The sequence below is a fragment of the Plectropomus leopardus genome, chromosome 24 (genome assembly GCF_026936395.1).
Source record: "Plectropomus leopardus strain MGB_pleo_1.0 chromosome 24, ASM2693639v1, whole genome shotgun sequence".
Classification (NCBI taxonomy): Eukaryota; Metazoa; Chordata; class Actinopteri; order Perciformes; family Serranidae; genus Plectropomus; species Plectropomus leopardus.
Window position 1 is genome coordinate 10,107,116 of NC_142199.1, and position 22,581 is coordinate 10,129,696.

The window sequence follows — 22,581 nt, forward strand, 5'->3', positions numbered from 1 at the left end:
TGAAAGAAAATTGTCTTGTGGCAGATGGACAATATACTCAATTCTTAGAAATGCTTTAAAATCTGAACATGTTGTTGAAGAAGACTCTGAAAGAGACAGTTGACCCAAACATCAAAAGACATTTTTTCCCCTAACCGGTAGCACAATTATTAACGTTGATCAATAGCACTAGTATTTATCAAGATTCATAAATAGCAGTACAGTTAAGAGGAAAAATGGTTCTTTTTGATTTGGGGGTTAATGGTCCCTTTAAACTGACTTCAATGAAATTTGCATGACTTCAAATTTTACTGACTTCAGAGAAATTGCCTGGAAACATCCAGGCAATTTCTCTCTCTCCCTAAAAATACCTAAATAAGGGGAAAACGGCAAAATCTTCCTGCTTCTCTTATGGACAGCAAACTGCAAAGGTGAAACCCAAGCAGTGTTGTAAATTGATTGATTTGTCAATACACATTGATTTTGAATATTTGAAACCGCTTCGATACCTACTTTCGCAGTATTGATACACCTGTATGAGCTGCGCTTTCTCACTCCCTCTTATGGTGTGTTCACACCAAATGCGATGCGAGCATTTTGCACAGCGAGTTTACATTTGAAGTCATTGCAAAGATGCAAATAGATGTGAATTGTGTGTGTCTTTCCCCTAATCGCACAAGTTGAAATTTTTTTCAACTTGAGCGAGAATTTTGTGTGATGCTGTATTGCAAGAGCAGATCAGGATTAAGATCTAGTTATTGATCGATTGTCTGACGAATTTCTGACATCCAGAAATGAAGAATAAACAATGTTGCTGTCTGTGGACACACGGAGCGCCACTCAGCTTCAGTTCTATACAGAGACAGAAAAAATAAGAACCTGAAGGGCTCAAAGATCATTGAGCAAAGGTATAAAGTTACATGGTAAGAATGTAAACAACAGAGAGCGTGTAACGTCCTGCTGTGAAAGTTTGATAAATGACAAAGAGTCTGCATCTTGGCTCACTCTGCTTCAAAGCACGGAGACTCCGTGTTTACATCCTGCTTTCTGTTGTATTAATAGTTTTCAAGTTATCGGATCTGACTTGAATATTACAGTGTCATGACAACACAAAATCCAAGTGGCCATGGCCAAAATTTCCATTTTAATCCAATATTTCCTGAACAAAAAAAATTGTGCATTCATACAACAAGGTAAAAATGGTAGTAGGTACCTGGTTTCAATTTCTAACATACCAGCAGGCATGCTCACCTGGTCAAAGAGCTGTTTCCCCGTGGTATTCGGTTGGATGGCAAACTCCAGCTCTGCATCCATGGTCGTCACACGGACGTTGATCTCAAAAACAAAGACGACAAGAAATTCACTTTGTTTGCCATATTTCATAGGCAAAGATTTTACATTCAGACTTTAGATACAGCACGTTTTTGAATGTTGCAGAAAAGGAATGGGAACAGAAGAAACCCCACAGCGGTGCAATTAAATAAAAGGCTACACACAACAGTGTCTCACTTAGCAACAGGGTAGAGTAAAGCTCTGAACACCACATGACTGTGACCACACCACTTTTGGGTTGGAAGGAGAAATAAAAGTCACCAATGTGCTTTATAGATATAAAGCCGCCACACCAACGTGTCATTGTCATGCGTCTCCTCCTTTAATGTACTGATTTTAAAAATTTGTCAGTTTCTTATAAAAAAGAAGAATAGAAGAAACTTCATACACATGTTCACGGGCAAACATTTCAAAACCTTTCTGTGACTTTTCAAGGAAACATAACTTTTTCTTTTTTTTGTATTTTCTGTATTCAAATATAATTTCAGTTAGCAGGCATACATGGAAGGAGAGACAGAACTTGAGGAGAAATGAAGACACATACATGATGGTAAACTAAGTGTCACAGTCATCTACACATATGAAAGCTACGTTCGACAGCTCCAAAAAAATATATTTGCTGTTATACTACATTATGTTGAAGGTTATCTACATAAGACTACTGTCATCATTTTATTACTCAAGGAAAAACAAACAAAACAACAACAACAACAACAACAACAACAAAATTCCATAACCTTTTCAAAACTTTAAGTATTTTTTCTGATTCTATGACTTTTCAAGGCCTGTAAAATTAAATTGTGAAATTCCATGACTTGACCAGGTTTTCCATAACCCTGGCACGTCGGTTGCAGCACATGATCGCAAAGTCTGTTGTTCAATTCAAATAGAGAACATTTGATGCATGTTATACATTTCCTGTTTGTATCACTTCTTTCAAACAAACAATGATAATGAATCAAAAAATCTTAAAACACTAATATCGGGACTAGGGGTCCTACAGCTTAAGGAAAGTTAGATTTAAGACTTTTTAAGGCCACTCAGAATACAGTTTAAGATCAATTAAGTGTAATCTTAATGCGAGAAGCATACAGTAAATAATTTTCTTATTTAAAAATTAAAATGTCTCTTAAGAAGAAAAAAAAGGTTAATAAAATCCTTTTGCCCGTGTCTTGTCTTATCATTTTTAAGACTCCTGAAGGACTGAATTAACACATTTAAATACCAATTATGGCCTATTTTTAGATTAACAAATGCCTTTAAAGACTTTCTAAGAACTGCAGGAACCCTGATCAGGACTATTTATACTTTCAGATCTGAGATAGAAATGATTGTTGTCTCTGCTGAACTCTGACATGAATCACCCTGTTGTCATGTAACAAAAGTTGAACTTGACATATACTTTAGGATGTGGCAAAAGACATGTACCACATGCAACAGCACAACTGACAACGCAGTTGTTTTCGCTGCTGTCAAAATTCTGCAAAGTCAAGAAACAATCTTCCCGGAAAGAACAGAATTCCTGCAGAACAGAGATGAAGCATGTTCCCTCAGTATGCACGCACTGTGTCAATTTCCTTCAACCCAGGTAGTTAGAGACTTGTGTAAACTTATTCCCTCATTCCATCCTACACTGCCAGGGTGGGCAAGCTCCACCTTTCAAGGCAGCCTACTACTCAAGGGCCTCTTGAGGTGGAGCAGGGGAAAAAGCTCAGCCATTGGCTGCCAGTAAACGGCACTGGCAGTAGGCCTAGCAGCAGCTGACGGCACTGAACAGAGATGGGCCTGACCTCCGAGGCATCTCACATCCGTCCTCCCACACACACACACACATATGGCTCAGTAGTGGTTTACAACACACAGTGAGAGACAGAGAGAAGCGCTTCAGTGCAAAAGCAAAAAGTTTAGCAAGAATTTTAAAAAGCAGGGGAGATCGAGCGTAACAGGAAGCAAGAGAGATGATCTGCGGTGTACTCCCTTTAAGATTAAGTTACAGCAAGGTTACTGTAGATGAGCCAATTGTACAAAAAAGGAGGGGAAGAAAGGGACACAAATGAGAAACTGAGGAGAAGAATCTTCCTTTTCCTTTAAACAATTATATGCAAAACCTCAGGAAGGCTTACTCTGCATTTCTCTCCTCTCAATATTTCTTCACTGTCTCTCTTGCCTCCATCCCTCTCACTAACCCTGCAATGAATAATCCATGAAACGTGTGTCTATATAGCACAGAGCTGGATTCCCCTACGCCACATGGAGCTCACGCCACAATGTATCTGCCTCTGTCTCCCTCTCATTAATTACCCATGTAAAGCTGCAGCACTTTCTCCACACTATAGACATCCTGCATGAACACTCCTGCACAGCCCAAACTATCACTGTAATGTGCAACTGACTGTCCATTTATATAACATTTGTTTAAGGGACTAAACTGTATCCCACATGGACATAATCTAACCTTAAGGCAAAGCTTGTTCGGTTGGAAACTGTGGAGACCTTCCCGGGAAAAAATTAAGCTGTCTTAAATGGCTAAATAATATTGTGCCTTCAGTCAGGCTCAATTTTCAACTGACTCAGTTGCTGTGTTTTGTGCTCTTTGAAACCAAACCTCTCCGCTTGCTGCCAATGTGTCTTTCAATAAAGATTCCACACAGAGGCACTTTATTTTTCATCCACATCAAGACTAGAGACTAATCCATGTCTGGGAATCAACCCATACTGTAATTATGTGCCAGTTATTTGCAGTGAAGGAAAAAGAAATGGATAGGGCTGTACTGAACAGTTTGAAGTTTCATTCATAACACTGACATTTGAGTTCTAAGGGTGTTTTTATATTGGGTACGACTGATTCCGGCTGATTTGATAAAAAATTGCCCGCTCTGCAAAGGCGACAACTTACAATTAAAATGCAAGTTTGTCACAGCGGTATGGATAATTATCTGTCAATCTTTTCACAGCTGATCAGATCACATGGATAAGAGGGGCAGTTTGTAGGTGAAAGTAAACTCTTAGACCCAGCAGAATGAACAGTCAAGTTTAACTGTCAATGCTCCTGATGTTCTGCTGTGCCATCTCTGCCGATAAAATTAATTAATAAAAAAGTGTGTGAATTACACTACAATCAACACCAGGAACAACAGTCTGCAATACCTGCAAAGAAAGTGTTGCCATGGGAGGAGCTGTTTTTAATTCTTTTGATTAAAAATTTGCCAAAGGCATTTAAGCAAAGTTTTGTGTTGGAGTTTGCTTTATTTCAAATTGTAAATTTTGACAAAAAGATTTTCATTTTCATTGTAAATGCATGTCTGTTCCAAATATCTTTTGTCGGTCTCATTAAGCACTAATAATGGATGCCGGTGCTGAAAAAACATTATCAGTCTACCCCTCCTTTTGGGGTTTCCTCTCTTTCTTACATAGTCTCTTTTTCCTTACTTATTCAGCCTCTCTTTCAAACTCAGTGCAAACTAACTTCGAATAATGTTCTGGCACTGCTTAGGTGGAGAAAGACAGTAAATAGTGATGGTGTGTCACTGCATCTCGCCAGGTAAGGAGCTGAAATTACCGCATTCACCTGGGTGTTGTGTCGTCATCAATGCCTATTGGAGCCAGAGGCGAAAAAAAAAGTCTTGGGTGTGAATGCCAATTGTACACATTCCCATTGCATTTAAAAGCCAGATGTTGGCAAGTGTTGGCATTTTTTTGCGCAGTGGGAATGAGGCTTTAGTTGAAACCACCTCTTGATTCTGGTCAGTTTTGCTTTAATGAAGATACCTAAATACAAACAACGGATTATGAATTAATAGGAATACAATTATAACCAATCAACTAAACGAAACAAATGTAAAAAAGCATTCAACAAGAGGCAAACAATTACATTTGCAAAAGTTAATCAGAAGCTCTTCTAAAGCAACAAGGCCTCTGCTTTCTATGTCATAGTCCTACTGCAGCCAGCCTTTACACGAAACATGAAACTACTCTCGAACAAGAGGAACTATTTCTCAGGAAAGCAGCTAACAGAGGTGCAAAGTGTTAACAGCTCCGCCCCTCTCTGTACATGCGATATATTTCCTGCACACACAATATAACAATAATTAAGCTTTGGCAATGATTACATTATACAAAACAGTCTCATTTTTCTTGAAACTGATTGTGGCCCTTTGCTCTTCTTCTGTTAAAAAAAAAACCTGATGATTCATCTGAAGTTTCAGCTGCTACAGGACAAGCAAAGGCTTGATGTTATGCGCAAGATGGAGACCTGCTACACCTCTTGTACTCTTCATGCCAGTTTCTGATCAAGGAGAATCAAATGATCTCAATCTCCGTCATTTGAGATCTGAAAAGGCATCAAATGATGGAGATTGAGATCATTTGATGCCTTTTCATTTCTCAAATGATCTCAATCTCCATCATTTGAGATCTGAAAAGGCATCATAACTAATCCCTAGACTTTTGTTACCAAAGTTTTGGAAATAGACTTGCAGTTGATCCAGGTGCTGATATCTTTTGTGGGGAGAAAATCTGCAACAAATTCCATCACACTAAGTGAAACCAACTAAAGGTAGGTTTCCACTACAGATTTGTGCAAAAATTAAGCAATATTTCGAAATGAAACATGAGTGAGTGATGTTATGCAACTTCTGCTCTCACGATAACATTCCAAGAAACATGGCAATGGATGTTCAATTCAACTAAAACACAACAAACTTGTGCTCCAAGAGGAAACATGGATTCAAAACTTCCGGATGATCTGGTCAACTTTTGAAGAGTTATGTGATGCAATAACACCTCTTGCAGCGTCTGCTGCATCATGCCTGAGGGAGCCAGTTCCCACCAACACGCACATAGCCATAGCATCATGTGATTTATAAAAGCCCAGTTTTGCTAAATATGGCTTTTTTGAATTGCCTGAAATACCACCTCATGCGAGCATAAAAACTTTTTTGCAATAAATAGGAGTTTTTTCAAAACTGACTTGTTTCCATTAGACATATTTTATATTTACAATTTCAATTTGTGCAATTTGAGGGTAAATGGAAACCCACCTTAAGGCAAAACTTTCAACTAGGGCAGCATCTCAATCAATTCATGCAAGTGCACAAAACAAGTCCCTGAAAACACACATTGGCAAAATACCTGTTCATGGTTAACTGACAAGTGAATAAAAACTGTGTTGGCTTTATGCTGCCTTCTTGACTTTCTCAGATAGTAGTCATGATGGAGTGTTGTGCTGAACTGGGGTTTCCAAGTGACTGGCCTTGAATGTCCCTCCCCTGTATTTGTGTGGGGCCCGCCTGCCATCAGCAATCAGCTGAGAAAGAGCCAGCCTTTGTGCTGCATGTGTGTGCGCCAAAACACAGCCAACCCACAGAGCAGAGAGAGGTGGAATCCTGTATGGACCAGACGGTCAGTTAATCCAATCCCTCCTGCAGAGAGAGAGGGGGAGGAGGGGACGGACAACAACATGCCGAGGCACTAACACAGCTAATCACACAGTCCGACAACTGAGAAGTCTCCAAGGAGCGACTTTTGTAAGCCTGCCCTTATACGACAGTCTGTCTGGTGATACTAGACACACTGATTGGGCAACATGACAGTTCTTAAAAGGGCCAAATTACTGTCTATAAATAGAGAGTAAGATCAGTTAGAGGTAAGCTTTAGACAAGCAGTAAACTCCAAAAAAAGACACATTTAACAAGTTATAAGATTTGCCCAATTTTTGCTGGTATTAATGTACACTACCTGCAAATTATGGTGTTTGTTCAATGCCACAACACCATATGAAAGAGCCTGTAAGTCATGACTCATGAAAAAATGCCTTAAAACTTCCTACAAGAAAGCGATAAACCTTAAAATTAGCTTAACACCTGATGTCCACGTGGCTGAGTCATTTTCCATGTTCAAAGTATTTCATAAGCAGAATGTCTAAACATGGCAGTTCTTTCGCATTTCCATTTTTACCAATTTTAGTTTCTTTTCTGACATTTTTCATGTTTGCTAGCATACTGAAAACACATTTGCAGCTCATTTAGATGTAACAAAAGATTCTTCACGGTTGTATTATTCAGTGCAGCACTATCTCACAGCATCTTGTATCTGCAGGAAAAAAAAACAGCTGCACTAAGTCTCCTTTTTTTTCTATATTTTTCTTCCCTTCCTCTCACTGCTGCTGAAATGCATCATTATAAATCAAATCAAATCAAAAGTTAGCGAGTGGCAAGTAATGGTTATGACAAGTCTTTTGCCAAAATAGTACATTTTTGCATTTTCTATGTTTTTAAGGATTTGTTTTCTTTATTTTATTATTTTCCACCTTCCCCTCCCTATTTTAAGTTTGACTCTGAGTCTCCTCCTATGTTGTACCTAAGACTATAATTTGCCCTCCCTCCTTCATGTGCAGTGTCACTAAACAGACCTCCAGTTGCAGTAAGTATAGTTTAAGACTGCACTAAAGCACTGACTTGACAAGCAAGATAACAAATGAGGCCACCAAAGATTAAAGGCCAATTACAAACTCAAGCTACATCCACACTAATTAGCTCTTTGTTTAAAAACACACAACTCTTGCTACATTTACGCTTAGTGGGTACACTAATCAGGGGTTTTGGCACCCCTAAAACCGACATCTTTCAAAGATTCCATTTAAAGTCCCAGACACAGACACACCAAACTGTCATCAGATAACTAGCGGTGACAAAAGCCCCCAGCTGTGCTGCCTCATGTCGCTGTGTCGCGGCAAAAAGTTGAAAACACCAAACTGAATACCGACCAGCACGTGCGTTCTGCGCCTTCATAAGAGAAAACACATCTCATTACCAGCAGGCGACAGCCATCTGTATTGATCATTCCGAAAGGGAAACGGGACGACCATATGACACGAGTTAGCCAGTTAGCACATTAACAACACAATCTAATGTTAAAAGAACAAGGTATGTTTACCGCACGACAGTGAACAACAACACAAACCATCAGAAAGCATTTCTGCCAAAGGCTTCTCAATTGCTAAAGAAAAACAATCTAACCTCATATAACAACTTTGTTTCGACCTTTAGCTTGGTTTTTTTGACATTTTTCCCTTGTTTGTCTTCTTGTAAGCTGAACAGCCAATCAGAATGATTTCATTCACTGATGGGCTGAGACACACTGCATCATCAAGGGCCAGGGACGCTAACAAATGGCCCAAATTTGACCACAGCCGACCATCGACTTGAGCCGCTTTTACACAGAGATTGTACTATAGGACCAGAACTAAGTCCTGTCTTTATACCGCCCCTGCACTTTTACACACAATCAAACAACAGCAGCATCTTTGCACTCCTGTGTGTGATTATACACTGCATCATGCAATCAGAGGAGGCATGACGGGCGTGAAGTTTAACACCAGCATCTACATTTAGTGTGACATAAGGCGTACACTCATGTGTTCAACATCAGGTCTATCATGGCTCTTCTGATGCCAGGATACCGCAACGCAGTGTATAATCACACACTGGAGCAGCATGATGCTGCCCTTGGTCGGTTGTGAGTAGAAATGCTGGGGCGGTATAAAGGGGGGACTTATAGTACAATCTATGTGTCAAACCAGAGCAGCCATTACCCCACACACTGATGGAACAGCCATTGGGAGAAATTTGGGATTCAGTCTCTTGCCCAAGGACACATGAAAACTGGAGGAGCCGAGGGTCAAACCGCCAACCTTCTGACTAGTGGAGGACCTGCTCTTCCGTTTCCTCATCGTTTTTGCACGACTCTCAATCTGTTTTTTCCACAGCCTTGACCTCCATCTTTGTAGTATTTTCTGTAACTGAGCAACAAATCAGAGTGGACAATCTGCTTCCTGTTTACATCTGCATGCACATGCAAGAATGGGCATGAGATATGCATTTCCAGGCTTGTTAGTATGGACAGATTACTTTTTTAAACAGAGCTCAAAGTGACAACATGTGTTTGTGGATGTGTCCTCAGTGGGTCTCAAAACCAGTGGCTGCTTCATTTACATTTTTTCTTTCTATGTGCCCTTAAAGGATGTCGCTAAATCCCCCTCTCCATTTCAATTGCGAAGACGAGTTCTCACTCAGACGGGCCCCTTGTTAAATGTGCAGCTGTTAAGTTACTGTAAGCTGTTTAGAGGAGCTTTGCTTTGAGAGGCCTTCAGAGACGCACACACACATACTACAATCCATCGAATTGCTAAGCTGGCCTGCTGGGCTCTGAGCAGCTGTCTGTCCCTCTGATTAACCCCCCTGCAGAGTGAGACAGGCTTTTTTAGGGGAGGAGGAGAGGAAGGAGGAGTGAGAGCGTAAAAGGAATCACTGCTACCTACAAACACAAACATTCATCTTTTGGGGGAAGGGAAGATGAATGCTGTGTGAAGCATCCCTTTCACAAGAGGACAAAACAAAATCTACTCATCCATGTCCGGTCAAGTGCTGTAGACAGGATCTGAAAAGCTTCCAGTGATTTTACAAGATGCACGAGAGGGATAATATAGAGGAAAAAAAGAGTGCTTTACTTATCGCCCCGGCCAATTATTGGGGCTGATATTAAGCATTTTGCGAACTATCTGTATCAGCGTTTGCCACAATACTATAATCGTACTGTTTTAATTAAAAAGTGCAAAGAAAGTGTCAGCAGGGGAAGAATTCTTATTACTTTGTAAAACCTCAGGGAGCTAATTTTATCTTTTTATTTTTCTATTTAAGTTTCCACTTGATTTGATAAAAAAAAAGTTTATGTGAACTTGCTGTATTTGACGTTGAAAGTTTCAGGTTTTTATTTAACTTTTTTTTGTTTTTGTTGGAGTTTGTTATATTCCAAATTCTAAATACTGACAAAGATTTTCATTGTAAATGCGTATTGATTCCATATATTGTTTTTTGGCCTCGTTAACTACTAATAATCTGTATTTGTATTGGCCCTGGAAAACCAATATCGGTCGACCCCAAGATTGAATCTAACTTCTGTACTGTTAATGAGGTTTAGGATCAAACACAACAGTCAAAGAGTTCTAATGTTGCCCAGCACCTCTCCTTCTCGCTCTCCACCTCTTTACTTCTAAATCTTAATGTTCATCCATTTGACTTGTTCCTGCTCTGAGGGAGTCCCTCAGTGGTCTGGTGATAAACCTTTCTCTTCACCTTGCTTCTGCACTTCCACAGAGACAGGATGTTGACACAGACTGGGCCCCCGATGTACACAGCGGGCCCCTTCTACAGCAAACGGGAAAACAGCCACAAGCTAGGAAGCCAGCAAAGACTCTCTCTTCCTGTGGGGTGCTATCACCTTAGGCTCTGACCCCCAGCCCACAAAAAGCAACAAACACAAGTGGTGGGATATGACAAACAGCAAATTAATGTATATTCACAAAACTGTAAAATATGTTCATCCCTGACACAGACCGTTTAGGCTTTATCCACACTGACGCTGATACTATCAGCGAATCTAATTCATGACCAATGACTCATCATGAAAACAATGTGTTTAGACACATTCTGTCAAAACTCAAGACAGAAAAACTCAGCAAAGCTCCAGCGTGGAAATCCCAGACTGCTGGAACACAAGCGTAGACACATTCCTTACGTCAGCAATGTCACAGTCAGCAATGCGCAACAGAGCACAAGCACCTTCACAGACTCTGGTTCAAATCGATTTTAAGGAGCTTGTCTCACAATAAAAATCTGTATATATGTGCTCACAACCTAAAAACTACTAAAGCTATCGCTATGTTCACATTCAGGGTTCCTACAGCTTAAAGCAAGTTTAATTAATGTTTTAATGCCACTCGAAATAAAATTTAAGACTAATTTTACAATAACCAAAATTGACCCTGTTTCAGGCATGCTGCAATTTTTTAGTTAAACAGACATTTTTTTTATAGAATATGCAGTTTCCCATGCTGTCCAGAATATAGTGACAGCTAACTAGAGGACAGTGGCTCCTCTGCTCTGATCATCCTGATCTGGTGACATTTTTGCCAGAGGTATTCTGAAAATATATACTTAAAAAACGACAATACATGTTACCAATTATTTTAAGATTTCACAATGCAGCTCTAGGTTATTTTTGTGATGAGGTATTCTACTGATTAATCCATTAATTAATCGAGCCTGTGATCCACTGTCAAGATTTTGGATAGTGTATGAGTTGCTGTAAACCTTAGCTGTTAAACAGCTCTTTTAACATACAGATGATGCCTTATCTTATGCTGCTATGCTGCCTCTTGAGTGCAATTATTTTAACTTTAAATATGCATTTAAGTTTTGGAAAAATTGTACCTGAATCTTGCTTAGTTACAATGAAATGTAATGCATGCAATTCTAAAAGCTTTGCTGCAATTGTGTAGTTTGATGTAAAAACAGCAAAATTCATCTCACCGCAGTCAATAGTTTAATCTATTTGCGTTTTCGGACAACTAACTTCAACAGTAATATTACCAAAACCTGAACCATTCAGCCTCTTACACAACCACAGAGGACAAAAAATCAAAACTGTTTTAACTGTATCTCCAAACTGGAGTAACAAGACGTGCTCAGACTTCACAGCAAGTGCCAAACTCTTATGCTACTCAACCTTGCAATTGTTTTTATTCTTAGGTTACAGTTGAATGCTGACTCTGAGACATGAGAGGTCTAATCCAAAACAATGTTTTGATGTCTGGCACCAATCCCAGAGAAGGTCATGTCTGATGAACCCTGTTCTTGCTTCCTCTATTTACCAAGCCTGTGCCTCTCCGCGACAAGCTGTACTTTCTCTTTCAGTTGGTTATTGTCTGTGACAGAGACGTCGCTCTGAGCTGAGCGGCCGGGCCTCCACTGTCCAAACTGTTTTGGGATGGTGCCCTGGTGACTCAGGGGACAAGAGGGGGAAGAGGAGGATGACATCAGTGCTTAGTTTGTTCCTCTTCTGCAGCTTCACACCCACAAACACCCACTATCTCTCTCCTGAAGCCTGTTGTTCTGTGTTACAAGGGAAGTTTTTGCAAACTGACCTTGAAATCTTTCCATGAATCAAGTTCTAAATCAAACATATTATCTCTGCTTGAAAAACTATCAAGAAGATCAGAATTTGTCAAGTAAAAAGTCAAACACTAAATATTGCTGTGTCATAGTTTGATAGCTAAGAGTGGCCAAGACAACTTCATACTTTGACAATCTCTTAGTGTAGTGAAACTAATGGCTCAACATGCGACATCCCCAGACACATGCGGGAGCTTTACTAAAGCCTGTTTACAGGATTCCTACACATTTTTACCACTAAATTTCTCTGACTTTTTTCTATCTGAGGCAAATTTTAATGACCATACATTCTTTGAAACGGCCGTCAATACTCTTTATCAGTTCTTTGTCATTGATGTTTTTTTTTTTAAAAATATATATATTTTTTTTTTATTCTATACATTTTTTGGCAATGTTTTAAAGAAAGAAATTATGTCTTTTTTCAGATTTTTGGTGATTTATAAAGAAAAAATGCTTTTTTTTAATTTTAAAAAAATGACAATTTTTTGGCAAGGTTTTTTCTTCTTTTTTGGGTTGATTTTTAAAGAAAAGTTTTGTTTTTTTATTCTGGTGATTTTTAAATAAGAAAAAGTCTGCTTCCAAATCTGCAGGCTCAGGTTTACAACCATTTATCACAACCAGAAACTGTAGAAGGCCTTTACAGTTTTTTTCGTGACGTATTAACCCTGCATTTATTATAAAGGAGCATAACAGCAGTGGGACAGCCATGAAGAGACTGCATCAAATTAGTTTTGTTTTGGCGTTGTTCACGTCCTAGGACTGGCATTCTCCCCACCCTTTAAGCAACAATGGCAGCAGTGTTGCAGCTGCAAATCTGTGGGCTGGGCAGTTAATTTCACACTCTGGCTGTTGTTTACTTGGAAGAGGAGGATGAAGAGTGGGAGCAGCCATGGGGATGATCCTGCCACTTCCCAGAATGGACAAATGTAGCTTACGGCAGCAGTGCATGCCGGCTAATGTGACAACTGGAGAGAATCAATTTATACAAACAGACTAGACAGGAACAAAAATCAAATATCCTGAGCTACATGGGCTATGGTTTAATGTGTTCTAATGTTGCAAGTACTTTTTAATTTTTTTAAATTTTTTTTTACATCAATCTGAATCGATTACCTTTAGTGCTGCCTTTCTGTTGACCTATCAAGAACATGGTCCAAGCTGCAGACATTTGAATGCCCACTTTAATGTGACTTCTTTCAGTCTCTTACCGGTTTCGGCATCTTTGCCTCCACTCCTCCTTACACCCAACAGCTGAAATCCGTTACAGGAAGGCAACAACACCAATATGACAGGACCTGAAAGTGAAAGATGCAATTTTCATTCATGGATGAAACAACATGAAAAGTTACAACATTATTTATTGGTTTAGTGTTTTTTTGTTTTCTCTCTGTAAATAAAAGATTTGGCAAAAAGCAATACATTACATTGCAATGATTAATGCTTAAAGTTAGCACACATTCCTTCTTCGAAGTTGTCATTTGTTTATCTTAAGATCTATCGGTCAAGTCCTGAATTCAGAGGGGAGGACAATACAATGCATATACAAAATAACAAAACATAAAGTTTAAGGAGAGGGGAAATAACACACATAAACCCATAAACCCAAAGTTTCATGTAGTGAACCGACCCGCCTTTCCACCAGTTTTACGAGGACCCACTGTAATCAAAGATGTGTTATCAACAATGGGTGTTACATATTCCACAATGGAAGCAAACAGTAGTATCAAAATCACAGATTATGTGCAAATGTTTGTTCTGTTATTTCAGTTATTTGTTTTTACACAAAAAATAAGCACGAACAAATTATTAATGACACCATGCACACTCAGGTCAAGGAAAACCTTATCTTTTTTGGTTCCTGCAAAGAACCAAGTTTTAAGGTTCTGAACCAATTCATTTTGGTTGAAATGTTCTAAACGGATCAAAATCAGGTGTGAGAACCAGAGCGAAACCTGTTCCATTTTGGTGGAAAAGTGGTATTTTTGAACTGAGTTACAGCAGAAAAAAAAACACAAAAAAATGGACAGAAATGAAAAAAAAAATTAAAAACCCAAAACCTCAAACAACAAGACATAAAGAAAAGTGGTTTTGCATAGAATCTCAACATGCACTTGTGTTGTTGTACACAGTGCAGTAGTGCACATATGGTAACTATTGCAAGCTTTTATGGCTGAAAACTATTTTATCATAATTACTGTGGAAGAACAAACTAATTGCCTGGGTCCAGACCTTTGAATCCGCCCACTCCACCAAGTTCGATTTGACTGACAGACCAACAAGTTGACAATTCTCAGGCAAAAGAAACTAAAACATAGTCAAGGCATTATGCTGACTTGTGACCACTGTAAAATTATCAGTTATATTTTATCAAAATAAAAGACCTATCTGATACAAATGAAGATACTGGGACTACACTTTTTTTAAAAGCATCTATGTCACTGTGCATCTCATTCATCATTGCATGCTATACATGTCAGTCTAGGTACACTCTAGTTGAAACACAAGCCTGCACATCAGGTAATGACCTGGGCTGAACTGCCATATGATACCAAAATGATGCAGGAAAAACAAGAGTTTTTGTTATGTGAGCATGTCACATCAATCAGATCTGGATGCTTCAGTATATGGTCTGATGGTATTATATCTGTGCATTTATTTAACTACAATCATATTTAATTCAGCAAAATGTATCTACTGGACTGAAAAGCAATTGATATTATTATTCTAGTATGCTACAAACACTTCAATTTGTATTCACAATGTTAACACTTTTTATCATTAAAAAAAGATACTTGGCATCTAATATTGTGATGCTACATTGTATCGTGTTGTTCCAATACCCCTGATAAATACACCATAACCTGACTGAACAACATAATTTTTTGACACTGGCTGTCTTGCTAAGCAGGACGTTTCTGTACATGGTATGTTTCCTGTTACTGGGTCTAGAAACCAGTTTTGATGACTGTTGGGGACATCCTTTACTTGTCATTGCAATTACATTACATGCTTTCATAATACACTGCTCTACCGGCTAAGCTACTGGGCACACCATTCATATAATTTTTCATAAAATTTTTATTTATTTCTTGCACATTTTTTTTGGTAATTTCTTCTTTCGTAGCTCATCGCCTTCTTCCTATCTTTTTGAAGGAAATCAAGCCAACTGGCTCAGGTTTTAAAGGGTTAAAGTAGCACACAGTTCTGGTACCACAGTGGCAAGTTGGCAACTGAATTAATCCTACTTTATCTTGAAATTAATACCAGGGGTAATCTGTCTTACTGCTCAGAATACTTTTTATGTCCAGAAACTACACAAGACCATCAAAGGGAGCCAAATCCATTCTGGTAACTTAAAAAAAAACAAAACAGCGGGCCTCATGCAGCAACATTCTGCAATGCAAAAGCTGCAGAGAGAACTTTAGCAGTAGTGAAACTGATGTAGGCCTAAACGTAAAGTAAATGTAATTTCAGGGTACTGTATTTAAGTATTAAAAGTAAAAAATAAATGTTTTTAGCACAGAAATGACTTCCATCATTACAAAAAAAACCATTTTAACTTGTTTTTGCTGCACTTGTATACTTTTAACAAGTAACAGTAGTTATTGTATGATAGTAGTGGATTACAAAGTCGAGTAAAAAGCATAACGTTTCACATAAACTGAAGTGAAGTGGAGTAGAAATGAAAAGTGGCATAAGATTGAAATAGTAAAATAGTTAAAGTAAAAGTTTCTCAGATTTGTACATTAGTACAGTACTTAAATAAATGTACTTAGTTACATTCTGGTCAAAGGAAGGACTCAGTAACTGAAACTACATGGGATTGATACAAGCCCTGAAAATTAAAAATCTCGTCATTATGAAACTGTAAAACATTATCATTATTATTATCTGATTATATGACATTCATGTATTTTCCAATGTGAAACTTTGAGTTGGGTAACAATTCGTTTATGTTTATTTCTTATCTTTGTGAGTGCTCAACCACTCATATAATGTTTTCTTACCTAAAAACCTAAACCTACCTAAAAATAGAGCAAAAATAAGAAGGTGAGTCCCAAAAACCCAACGGATATCAACAAAATAAGAACAAATCGTTCATACTAGCAAAAAAAAGGAAATTTGTTTGCTTATAATTTCTTTCATTCAAACAAATAATAACCATCACACGGGCTGTAAGTGACTATAAAACTCTAAGAGAGCATTATTGTGATCCAACGCAATATCAGTGTGACACAAACTGGCTTTGTTTAAGAAATTTGCGTAAGAAAGCCCACTGAATAGCTGTCGCGGTTATACTCCACATGAAGACATACCCACTTGTAGCTCGCGAGAGATTAGCTAGCGTTATTTACCCGCCGAGAGTTGGCTTCCGTTACTCTGTAATTTAACACAATTTAACCAAATGGTGAACAAATGTTACACTGAAGGCAAAACCTTGGCTACAACAGTATGACATGACGTAGAAAAACAAGAAAACACACAGCCTAACGCTACATTTGACACGTGAAAATGCTTATTTTCAAAGTTTTATTCGCTAACACATAAATGTGAGCCAAAATACTCCTCATGAAGTGAAGCTGTGGCTGACATTTTCATGCTAGTTTGTGGGTATAGCCTACCTAACGAGACAAGGTTTGCCTCGCTCACACACACAACTTACAAGTTTTAAAGCCTTAAAATGTTCGGCCATCACCATTTCACCACGTTTCCCACCAAAATAAAGAAACACACGGGAAATTGTGACTACGTAAGGCAAGCTGCAGGCACTTTAAGGGGCCCAACTTCGTAAAAATCGTCATTTCTATCGTGTCGTACAAAAATATGAACACGAGGATATCCGCTTTTGCATCAAACTTGAAGAGAAGCTCATCTTTTAGGGAGAGGCAACTCACCGGGGGACGAAGTGTGTCTTTGAAACGATGGGAAAGCCTGGTATCTTCAAATACGACAAAATACCAACGATGGAAAATTCTCTCTGGTTCTCGTTTCTTCTCTCTTGGTGTTTTTGAGGAAACAAATTCCCGCAGACATAGAAAAACCGTTGAAGTCTTAACCATAAGGCGATTTGGGGTGCTAGTGTCGAGCCAGCCGGAACAAGATACCGCGGCTTCCGGTTTCAACTTTAAAAATAAAAGTATCACAGTGGAAGCATGAGAGGAAGTTTACAAACAAAACAATAACAAAAAGCCAGAGGGGTATTAAATTAATTTTAATTTTATTTCTTGTCTTTCCCTCCCTCTTTCTTTTAACTGTTGCCCACTAAGGGTAGTCCCTTAGGATGTAAATTAGCAGTTGTACTAACTCCGGCATATTTGCATTTGTATTTTACACTGATCATTTAAATGCTGTGTCCCTATTAAATAAATAAAGAAAGAAAGAAAATAAGATAAATAAATGTTAAATGCACTGTCCTTTTTGGTTGCCAAATGAGTGAGTAGTTTCATATAATGTTCAATATCCTTCAGAGACAGACAGTATTGGGTTTTTTATTGCTAAAGGTACATTTTTACTGCCGCACCTATATAAAATAATTTTATACACTCGATCTTTAGATGTATTATTGTCAATATTACCTCAATTGGTTTTATTTTATCTTATGTTTTGCATTCTGTGCATTCTATTGTTATTCTTATATCTGATCTTATTTTTGCATGCAAGGTTTATTATGTTTTCTGTGTCTTTTCATTTGAAGTACTTGATGAATGTAATTAATTTCTTTGTTGTAAAGCACCTTGGGCTGCACTTCTTATATGAAAGGTGCTATAAAAACAAAGTTTATTATTATCATTATTACTAATCAGAGGGGATAAAATAAATACAAAATACAGCTATTTAAAGTTGCATACCCCTTCCAAAGGACAAAATAAAACACATTTGTTCCTCCACAGTGCTAAAAATTATCTTTGTAGCACACTCCCCCCCTCTCATAAATGACGTACAGCCCCTAAGAAAATAACATCTTTGAAGCAGCTGTTTCACTTTGCATCCTAATCATCCACATAAAGGTGCAAGACTTTTTCTTCACTTCCAAATAACGTCTCTCGCCGTCATTCACATTTAATTTTCATATTTACTTTGGATTTTAAAAGAATGTATTTCCGGTCTTGTTTTCTGTTCTTGACGTAAACTTGACTCAGCTAACGGTGGAGATGTTCAATATGGCTGTCTGCAGCTGAGAAGTGGAGACATGGGGAGTGAAGAATATCAGACAGGGCATCGTTTCACAAAAAGTGGTCTTAGAGCGCCACCCTGTGGATTTCTTGCAGACTGCATTGGCCTGCTCTGGAAGTAGTTAATTTAGCATTAATGCACTTGCTGAAAGTTTGTTACAGAAGTAAGCAAAATGCATGAGTGACTCATCTTTCAAGACATCTGGTTTGTGAACTGTTTCTAAAACAATTACCACAGAACTAAGTTTGAATAGTTAATCATTAATAACCAATAAAACAAGGGAAAAGTGGTCCCTATTAAATAAATAAATAAATAAAGAAAATAAGATAAATAAATGTTAAATGCCCTGTCCTTTTTGGTTGCCAAATGATTGAGTAGTTTCATATAATGTTCAATATCCTTCAGAGACAGACAGTATTGGGTTTTTTATTGCTAAAGGTACACTTTTACTGCCGCACCTATATAAAATAATTTTCTACACTCGATCTTTAGATGTATTATTGTCAGTATTACCTCAATTGGTTTTATTTTATCTTATGTTTTGCATTCTGTGCATTCTATTGTTATTCTTATATCTGATCTTATTTTTGCATGCAAGGTTTATTATGTCTTCTGTGTCTTTTCATTTGAAGCACTTGATGAATGTAATTAATTTCTTTGTTGTAAAGCACCTTGGGCTGCACTTCTTATATGAAAGGTGCTATAAAAACAAAGTTTATTATTATCATTATTACTAATCAGAGGGGAATAAATAAATACAAAATACAGCTATTTAAAGTTGCATACCTCTTCCAAAGGACAAAATAAAACACATTTGTTCCTCCACAGTGCTAAAAAATATCTTTGTAGCACACTCTCCCCCTCTCATAAATGACGTACAGCCCCTAAGAAAATAACATCTTTGAAGCAGCTGTTTCACTTTGCATCCTAATCATCCACGTAAAGGTGCAAGACTTTTTCTTCACTTCCAAATAACGTCTCTCGCCGTCATTCACATTTAATTTTCATATTTACTTTGGATTTTAAAAGAATGTATTTCCGGTCTTGTTTTCTGTTCTTGACGTAAACTTGACTCAGCTAACGGTGGAGATGTTCAATATGGCTGTCTGCAGCTGAGAAGTGGAGACATGGGGAGTGAAGAATATCAGACAGGGCATCGTTTCACAAAAAGTGGTCTTAGAGCGCCATCCTGTGGATTTCCTGCAGACTGCATTGGCCTGCTCTGGAAGTAGTTAATTTAGCATTAATGCACTTGCTGAAAGTTTGTTACAGAAGTAAGCAAAATGCATGAGTGACTCATCTTTCAAGACATCTGGTTTGTGAACTGTTTCTAAAACAATTACCACAGAACTAAGTTTGAATAGTTAATCATTAATAACCAATAAAACAAGGGAAAAGTGGTCCCTATTAAATAAATAAATAAAGAAAGAAAATAAGATAAATAAATGTTAAATGCACTGTCCTTTTTGGTTGCCAAATGATTGAGTAGTTTCATATAATGTTCAATATCCTTCAGAGACAGACAGTATTGGGTTTTTTATTGCTAAAGGTACACTTTTACTGCCGCACCTATATAAAATAATTTTATACACTCGATCTTTAGATGTATTATTGTCAATATTACCTCAATTGGTTTTATTTTATCTTATGTTATGCATTCTGTGCATTCTATTGTTATTCTTATATCTGATCTTATTTTTGCATGCAAGGTTTATTATGTCTTCTGTGTCTTTTCATTTGAAGCACTTGATGAATGTAATTAATTTCTTTGTTGTAAAGCACCTTGGGCTGCACTTCTTATATGAAAGGTGCTATAAAAACAAAGTTTATTATTATCATTATTACTAATCAGAGGGGAAAAATAAATACAAAATACAGCTATTTAAAGTTGCATACCTCTTCCAAAGGACAAAATAAAACACATTTGTTCCTCCACAGTGCTAAAAAAATTATCTTTGTAGCACACTCTCCCCCTCTCATAAATGACGTACAGCCCCTAAGAAAATAACATCTTTGAAGCAGCTGTTTCACTTTGCATCCTAATCATCCACGTAAAGGTGCAAGACTTTTTCTTCACTTCCAAATAACGTCTCTCGCCGTCATTCACATTTAATTTTCATATTTACTTTGGATTTTAAAAGAATGTATTTCCGGTCTTGTTTTCTGTTCTTGACGTAAACTTGACTCAGCTAACGGTGGAGATGTTCAATATGGCTGTCTGCAGCTGAGAAGTGGAGACATGGGGAGTGAAGAATATCAGACAGGGCATCGTTTCACAAAAAGTGGTCTTAGAGCGCCATCCTGTGGATTTCTTGCAGACTGCATTGGCCTGCTCTGGAAGTAGTTAATTTAGCATTAATGCACTTGCTGAAAGTTTGTTACAGAAGTAAGCAAAATGCATGAGTGACTCATCTTTCAAGACATCTGGTTTGTGAACTGTTTCTAAAACAATTGCCACAGAACTAAGTTTGAATAGTTAATCATTAATAACAAATAAAACAAGGGAAAAGTGGGACCCAATACCCACTACCCTAGTAGTGGGTATTGGGTCCACCTGTTATTATTAGTTCCACCTGTCCCTCACTGGTCCTGCAGTCTACACACCTGTTCTCATTTCCCCAATTAGCATCTCCCTCCTCATTTCTGCACAGTCATGTTTTTTTTCCCCCTCTTTGCTAGTTATATTACCTGCCTTCATCTGCATGATTTAGGACAACTGCAAAGATTAGTTAATTAATCAATCCTTTCAATTCAGTCAATTGATGAACATTTTATTGTCTGGATCCCTGATAGCTCAGTGTATAGAGCAGGTGTTCCATGCATAAATAAAATCAATAAAATCAATGTCCTTGCTGCAGGAGCTGCTTGTTATTCCTTGCTGCATGTCATTCTCTTTCTCATTTACAATCCGTCCTGTCAAATAAAGACAAAATGTGAAAACAATTTTTTTTGTTTGATTTTTTGTTTGTTTGTTTGTTTGTTTTTTGATAATTTAAAGTCTGTGGATTCAGGTCATTTTCTGCACTTATTTTTTTCTACCACAAGATGTCACTGTGTCCCTTCTGTTAGTGTGCCACATGACTTATTCAAATTGAACTACTTATTATAATTATCAGTAAAGTTTTGTGGTACATTTCCTGCCCAATTGATCATTGCCTTTCTCACAATTTTTAACAGACATCAAACCAATTTGCTGAGGTTTCAAACAGTCAAATTATTTGTGGACGGTGTCTGAACACAGAAAAAAACAACTGATCCAGGAATAAAAGGGTTAATTTTTCTCTGTCCTTGTGATTGTCTGTTTGATTAGTTCCACCCCTTCCTCACTGGTCCTGCAGTCTACACACCTGGTCTCACTTCCCCAGTTCAGTCAATTGATGGACATATTACTGTTGGATCCATGGTAGCTCAATGGATAAAGCAGGTGTCCTGTTTATAAAATACATGTCCTTGCTGCAGGAGCTGTAGGTTCAATTCCAGCTTGTGACCCTGTGCTGCATGCCATTCCATTTTTCTTTCTTGTTTACACTCTGTCCTGTCAAATAAAGACACAATGTGATAAAAATTGTGACTTCTTCTTGTGTTTTTTGATAATTTAAAGTTTTGGGGCATTCTGTATTTTTTTAACACAAAATTGTTAAAGCACAGTATGAAAAGGAAAGGCCCTAAAATGGATTCCTTGAGGACATTTTAATTTGACAGAAATGTTAAATTATAAGAAAAGAATATTCAAATAATAAGCAATGTCAAATAATTAGATCAGAAAATAATTCATTTTAAAAAAATAAGAAGAAAAGTGCATGTGTCAGTAAAACAACGTGTGATTGTGATTTGGTCGAGTGCGTTCCCACGGGCAGCGGTTAATCATAGGTGTGATATCAGAGTGTGATAGGAACAAAGTTAACAGAGGTCAGATGACACAGGGACATCTCCAGTAACGCTCGGTCCCTCCACTGTGAGCCAACCACACAGCCTCTGTGAGGAAGATGACAGTGTTATCAGTAAAGATAGTCTTGTGATGGTCGACAGTGTGTGAATGAGATGGAGGTCAGATACTGCTTTCCTCCATCTCATCAGATTATAGAGT

At 37.8% G+C, this 22,581-nt stretch overlaps 1 protein-coding gene across 1 annotated transcript in view; it reads right to left on the reverse strand.

Annotated features, from left to right (window-relative positions):
* LOC121962647 (radixin-like) overlaps positions 1–17,434 on the reverse strand; it is a 37,187-nt gene extending 19,753 nt beyond the window's left edge. Inside the window, exons 1-3 of the mRNA XM_088074191.1 lie at positions 17,216–17,434; positions 13,529–13,615; positions 1,231–1,314 (exon numbers count right to left, since the gene is read on the reverse strand). Coding sequence (XP_087930317.1) covers positions 1,231–1,314; positions 13,529–13,540 — 96 coding nt within the window. The 5' untranslated portion in view covers positions 13,541–13,615; positions 17,216–17,434. The remainder of the gene's footprint in view (positions 1–1,230; positions 1,315–13,528; positions 13,616–17,215) is intronic.
* Between the last annotated feature and the right edge of the window lie 5,147 nt (positions 17,435–22,581).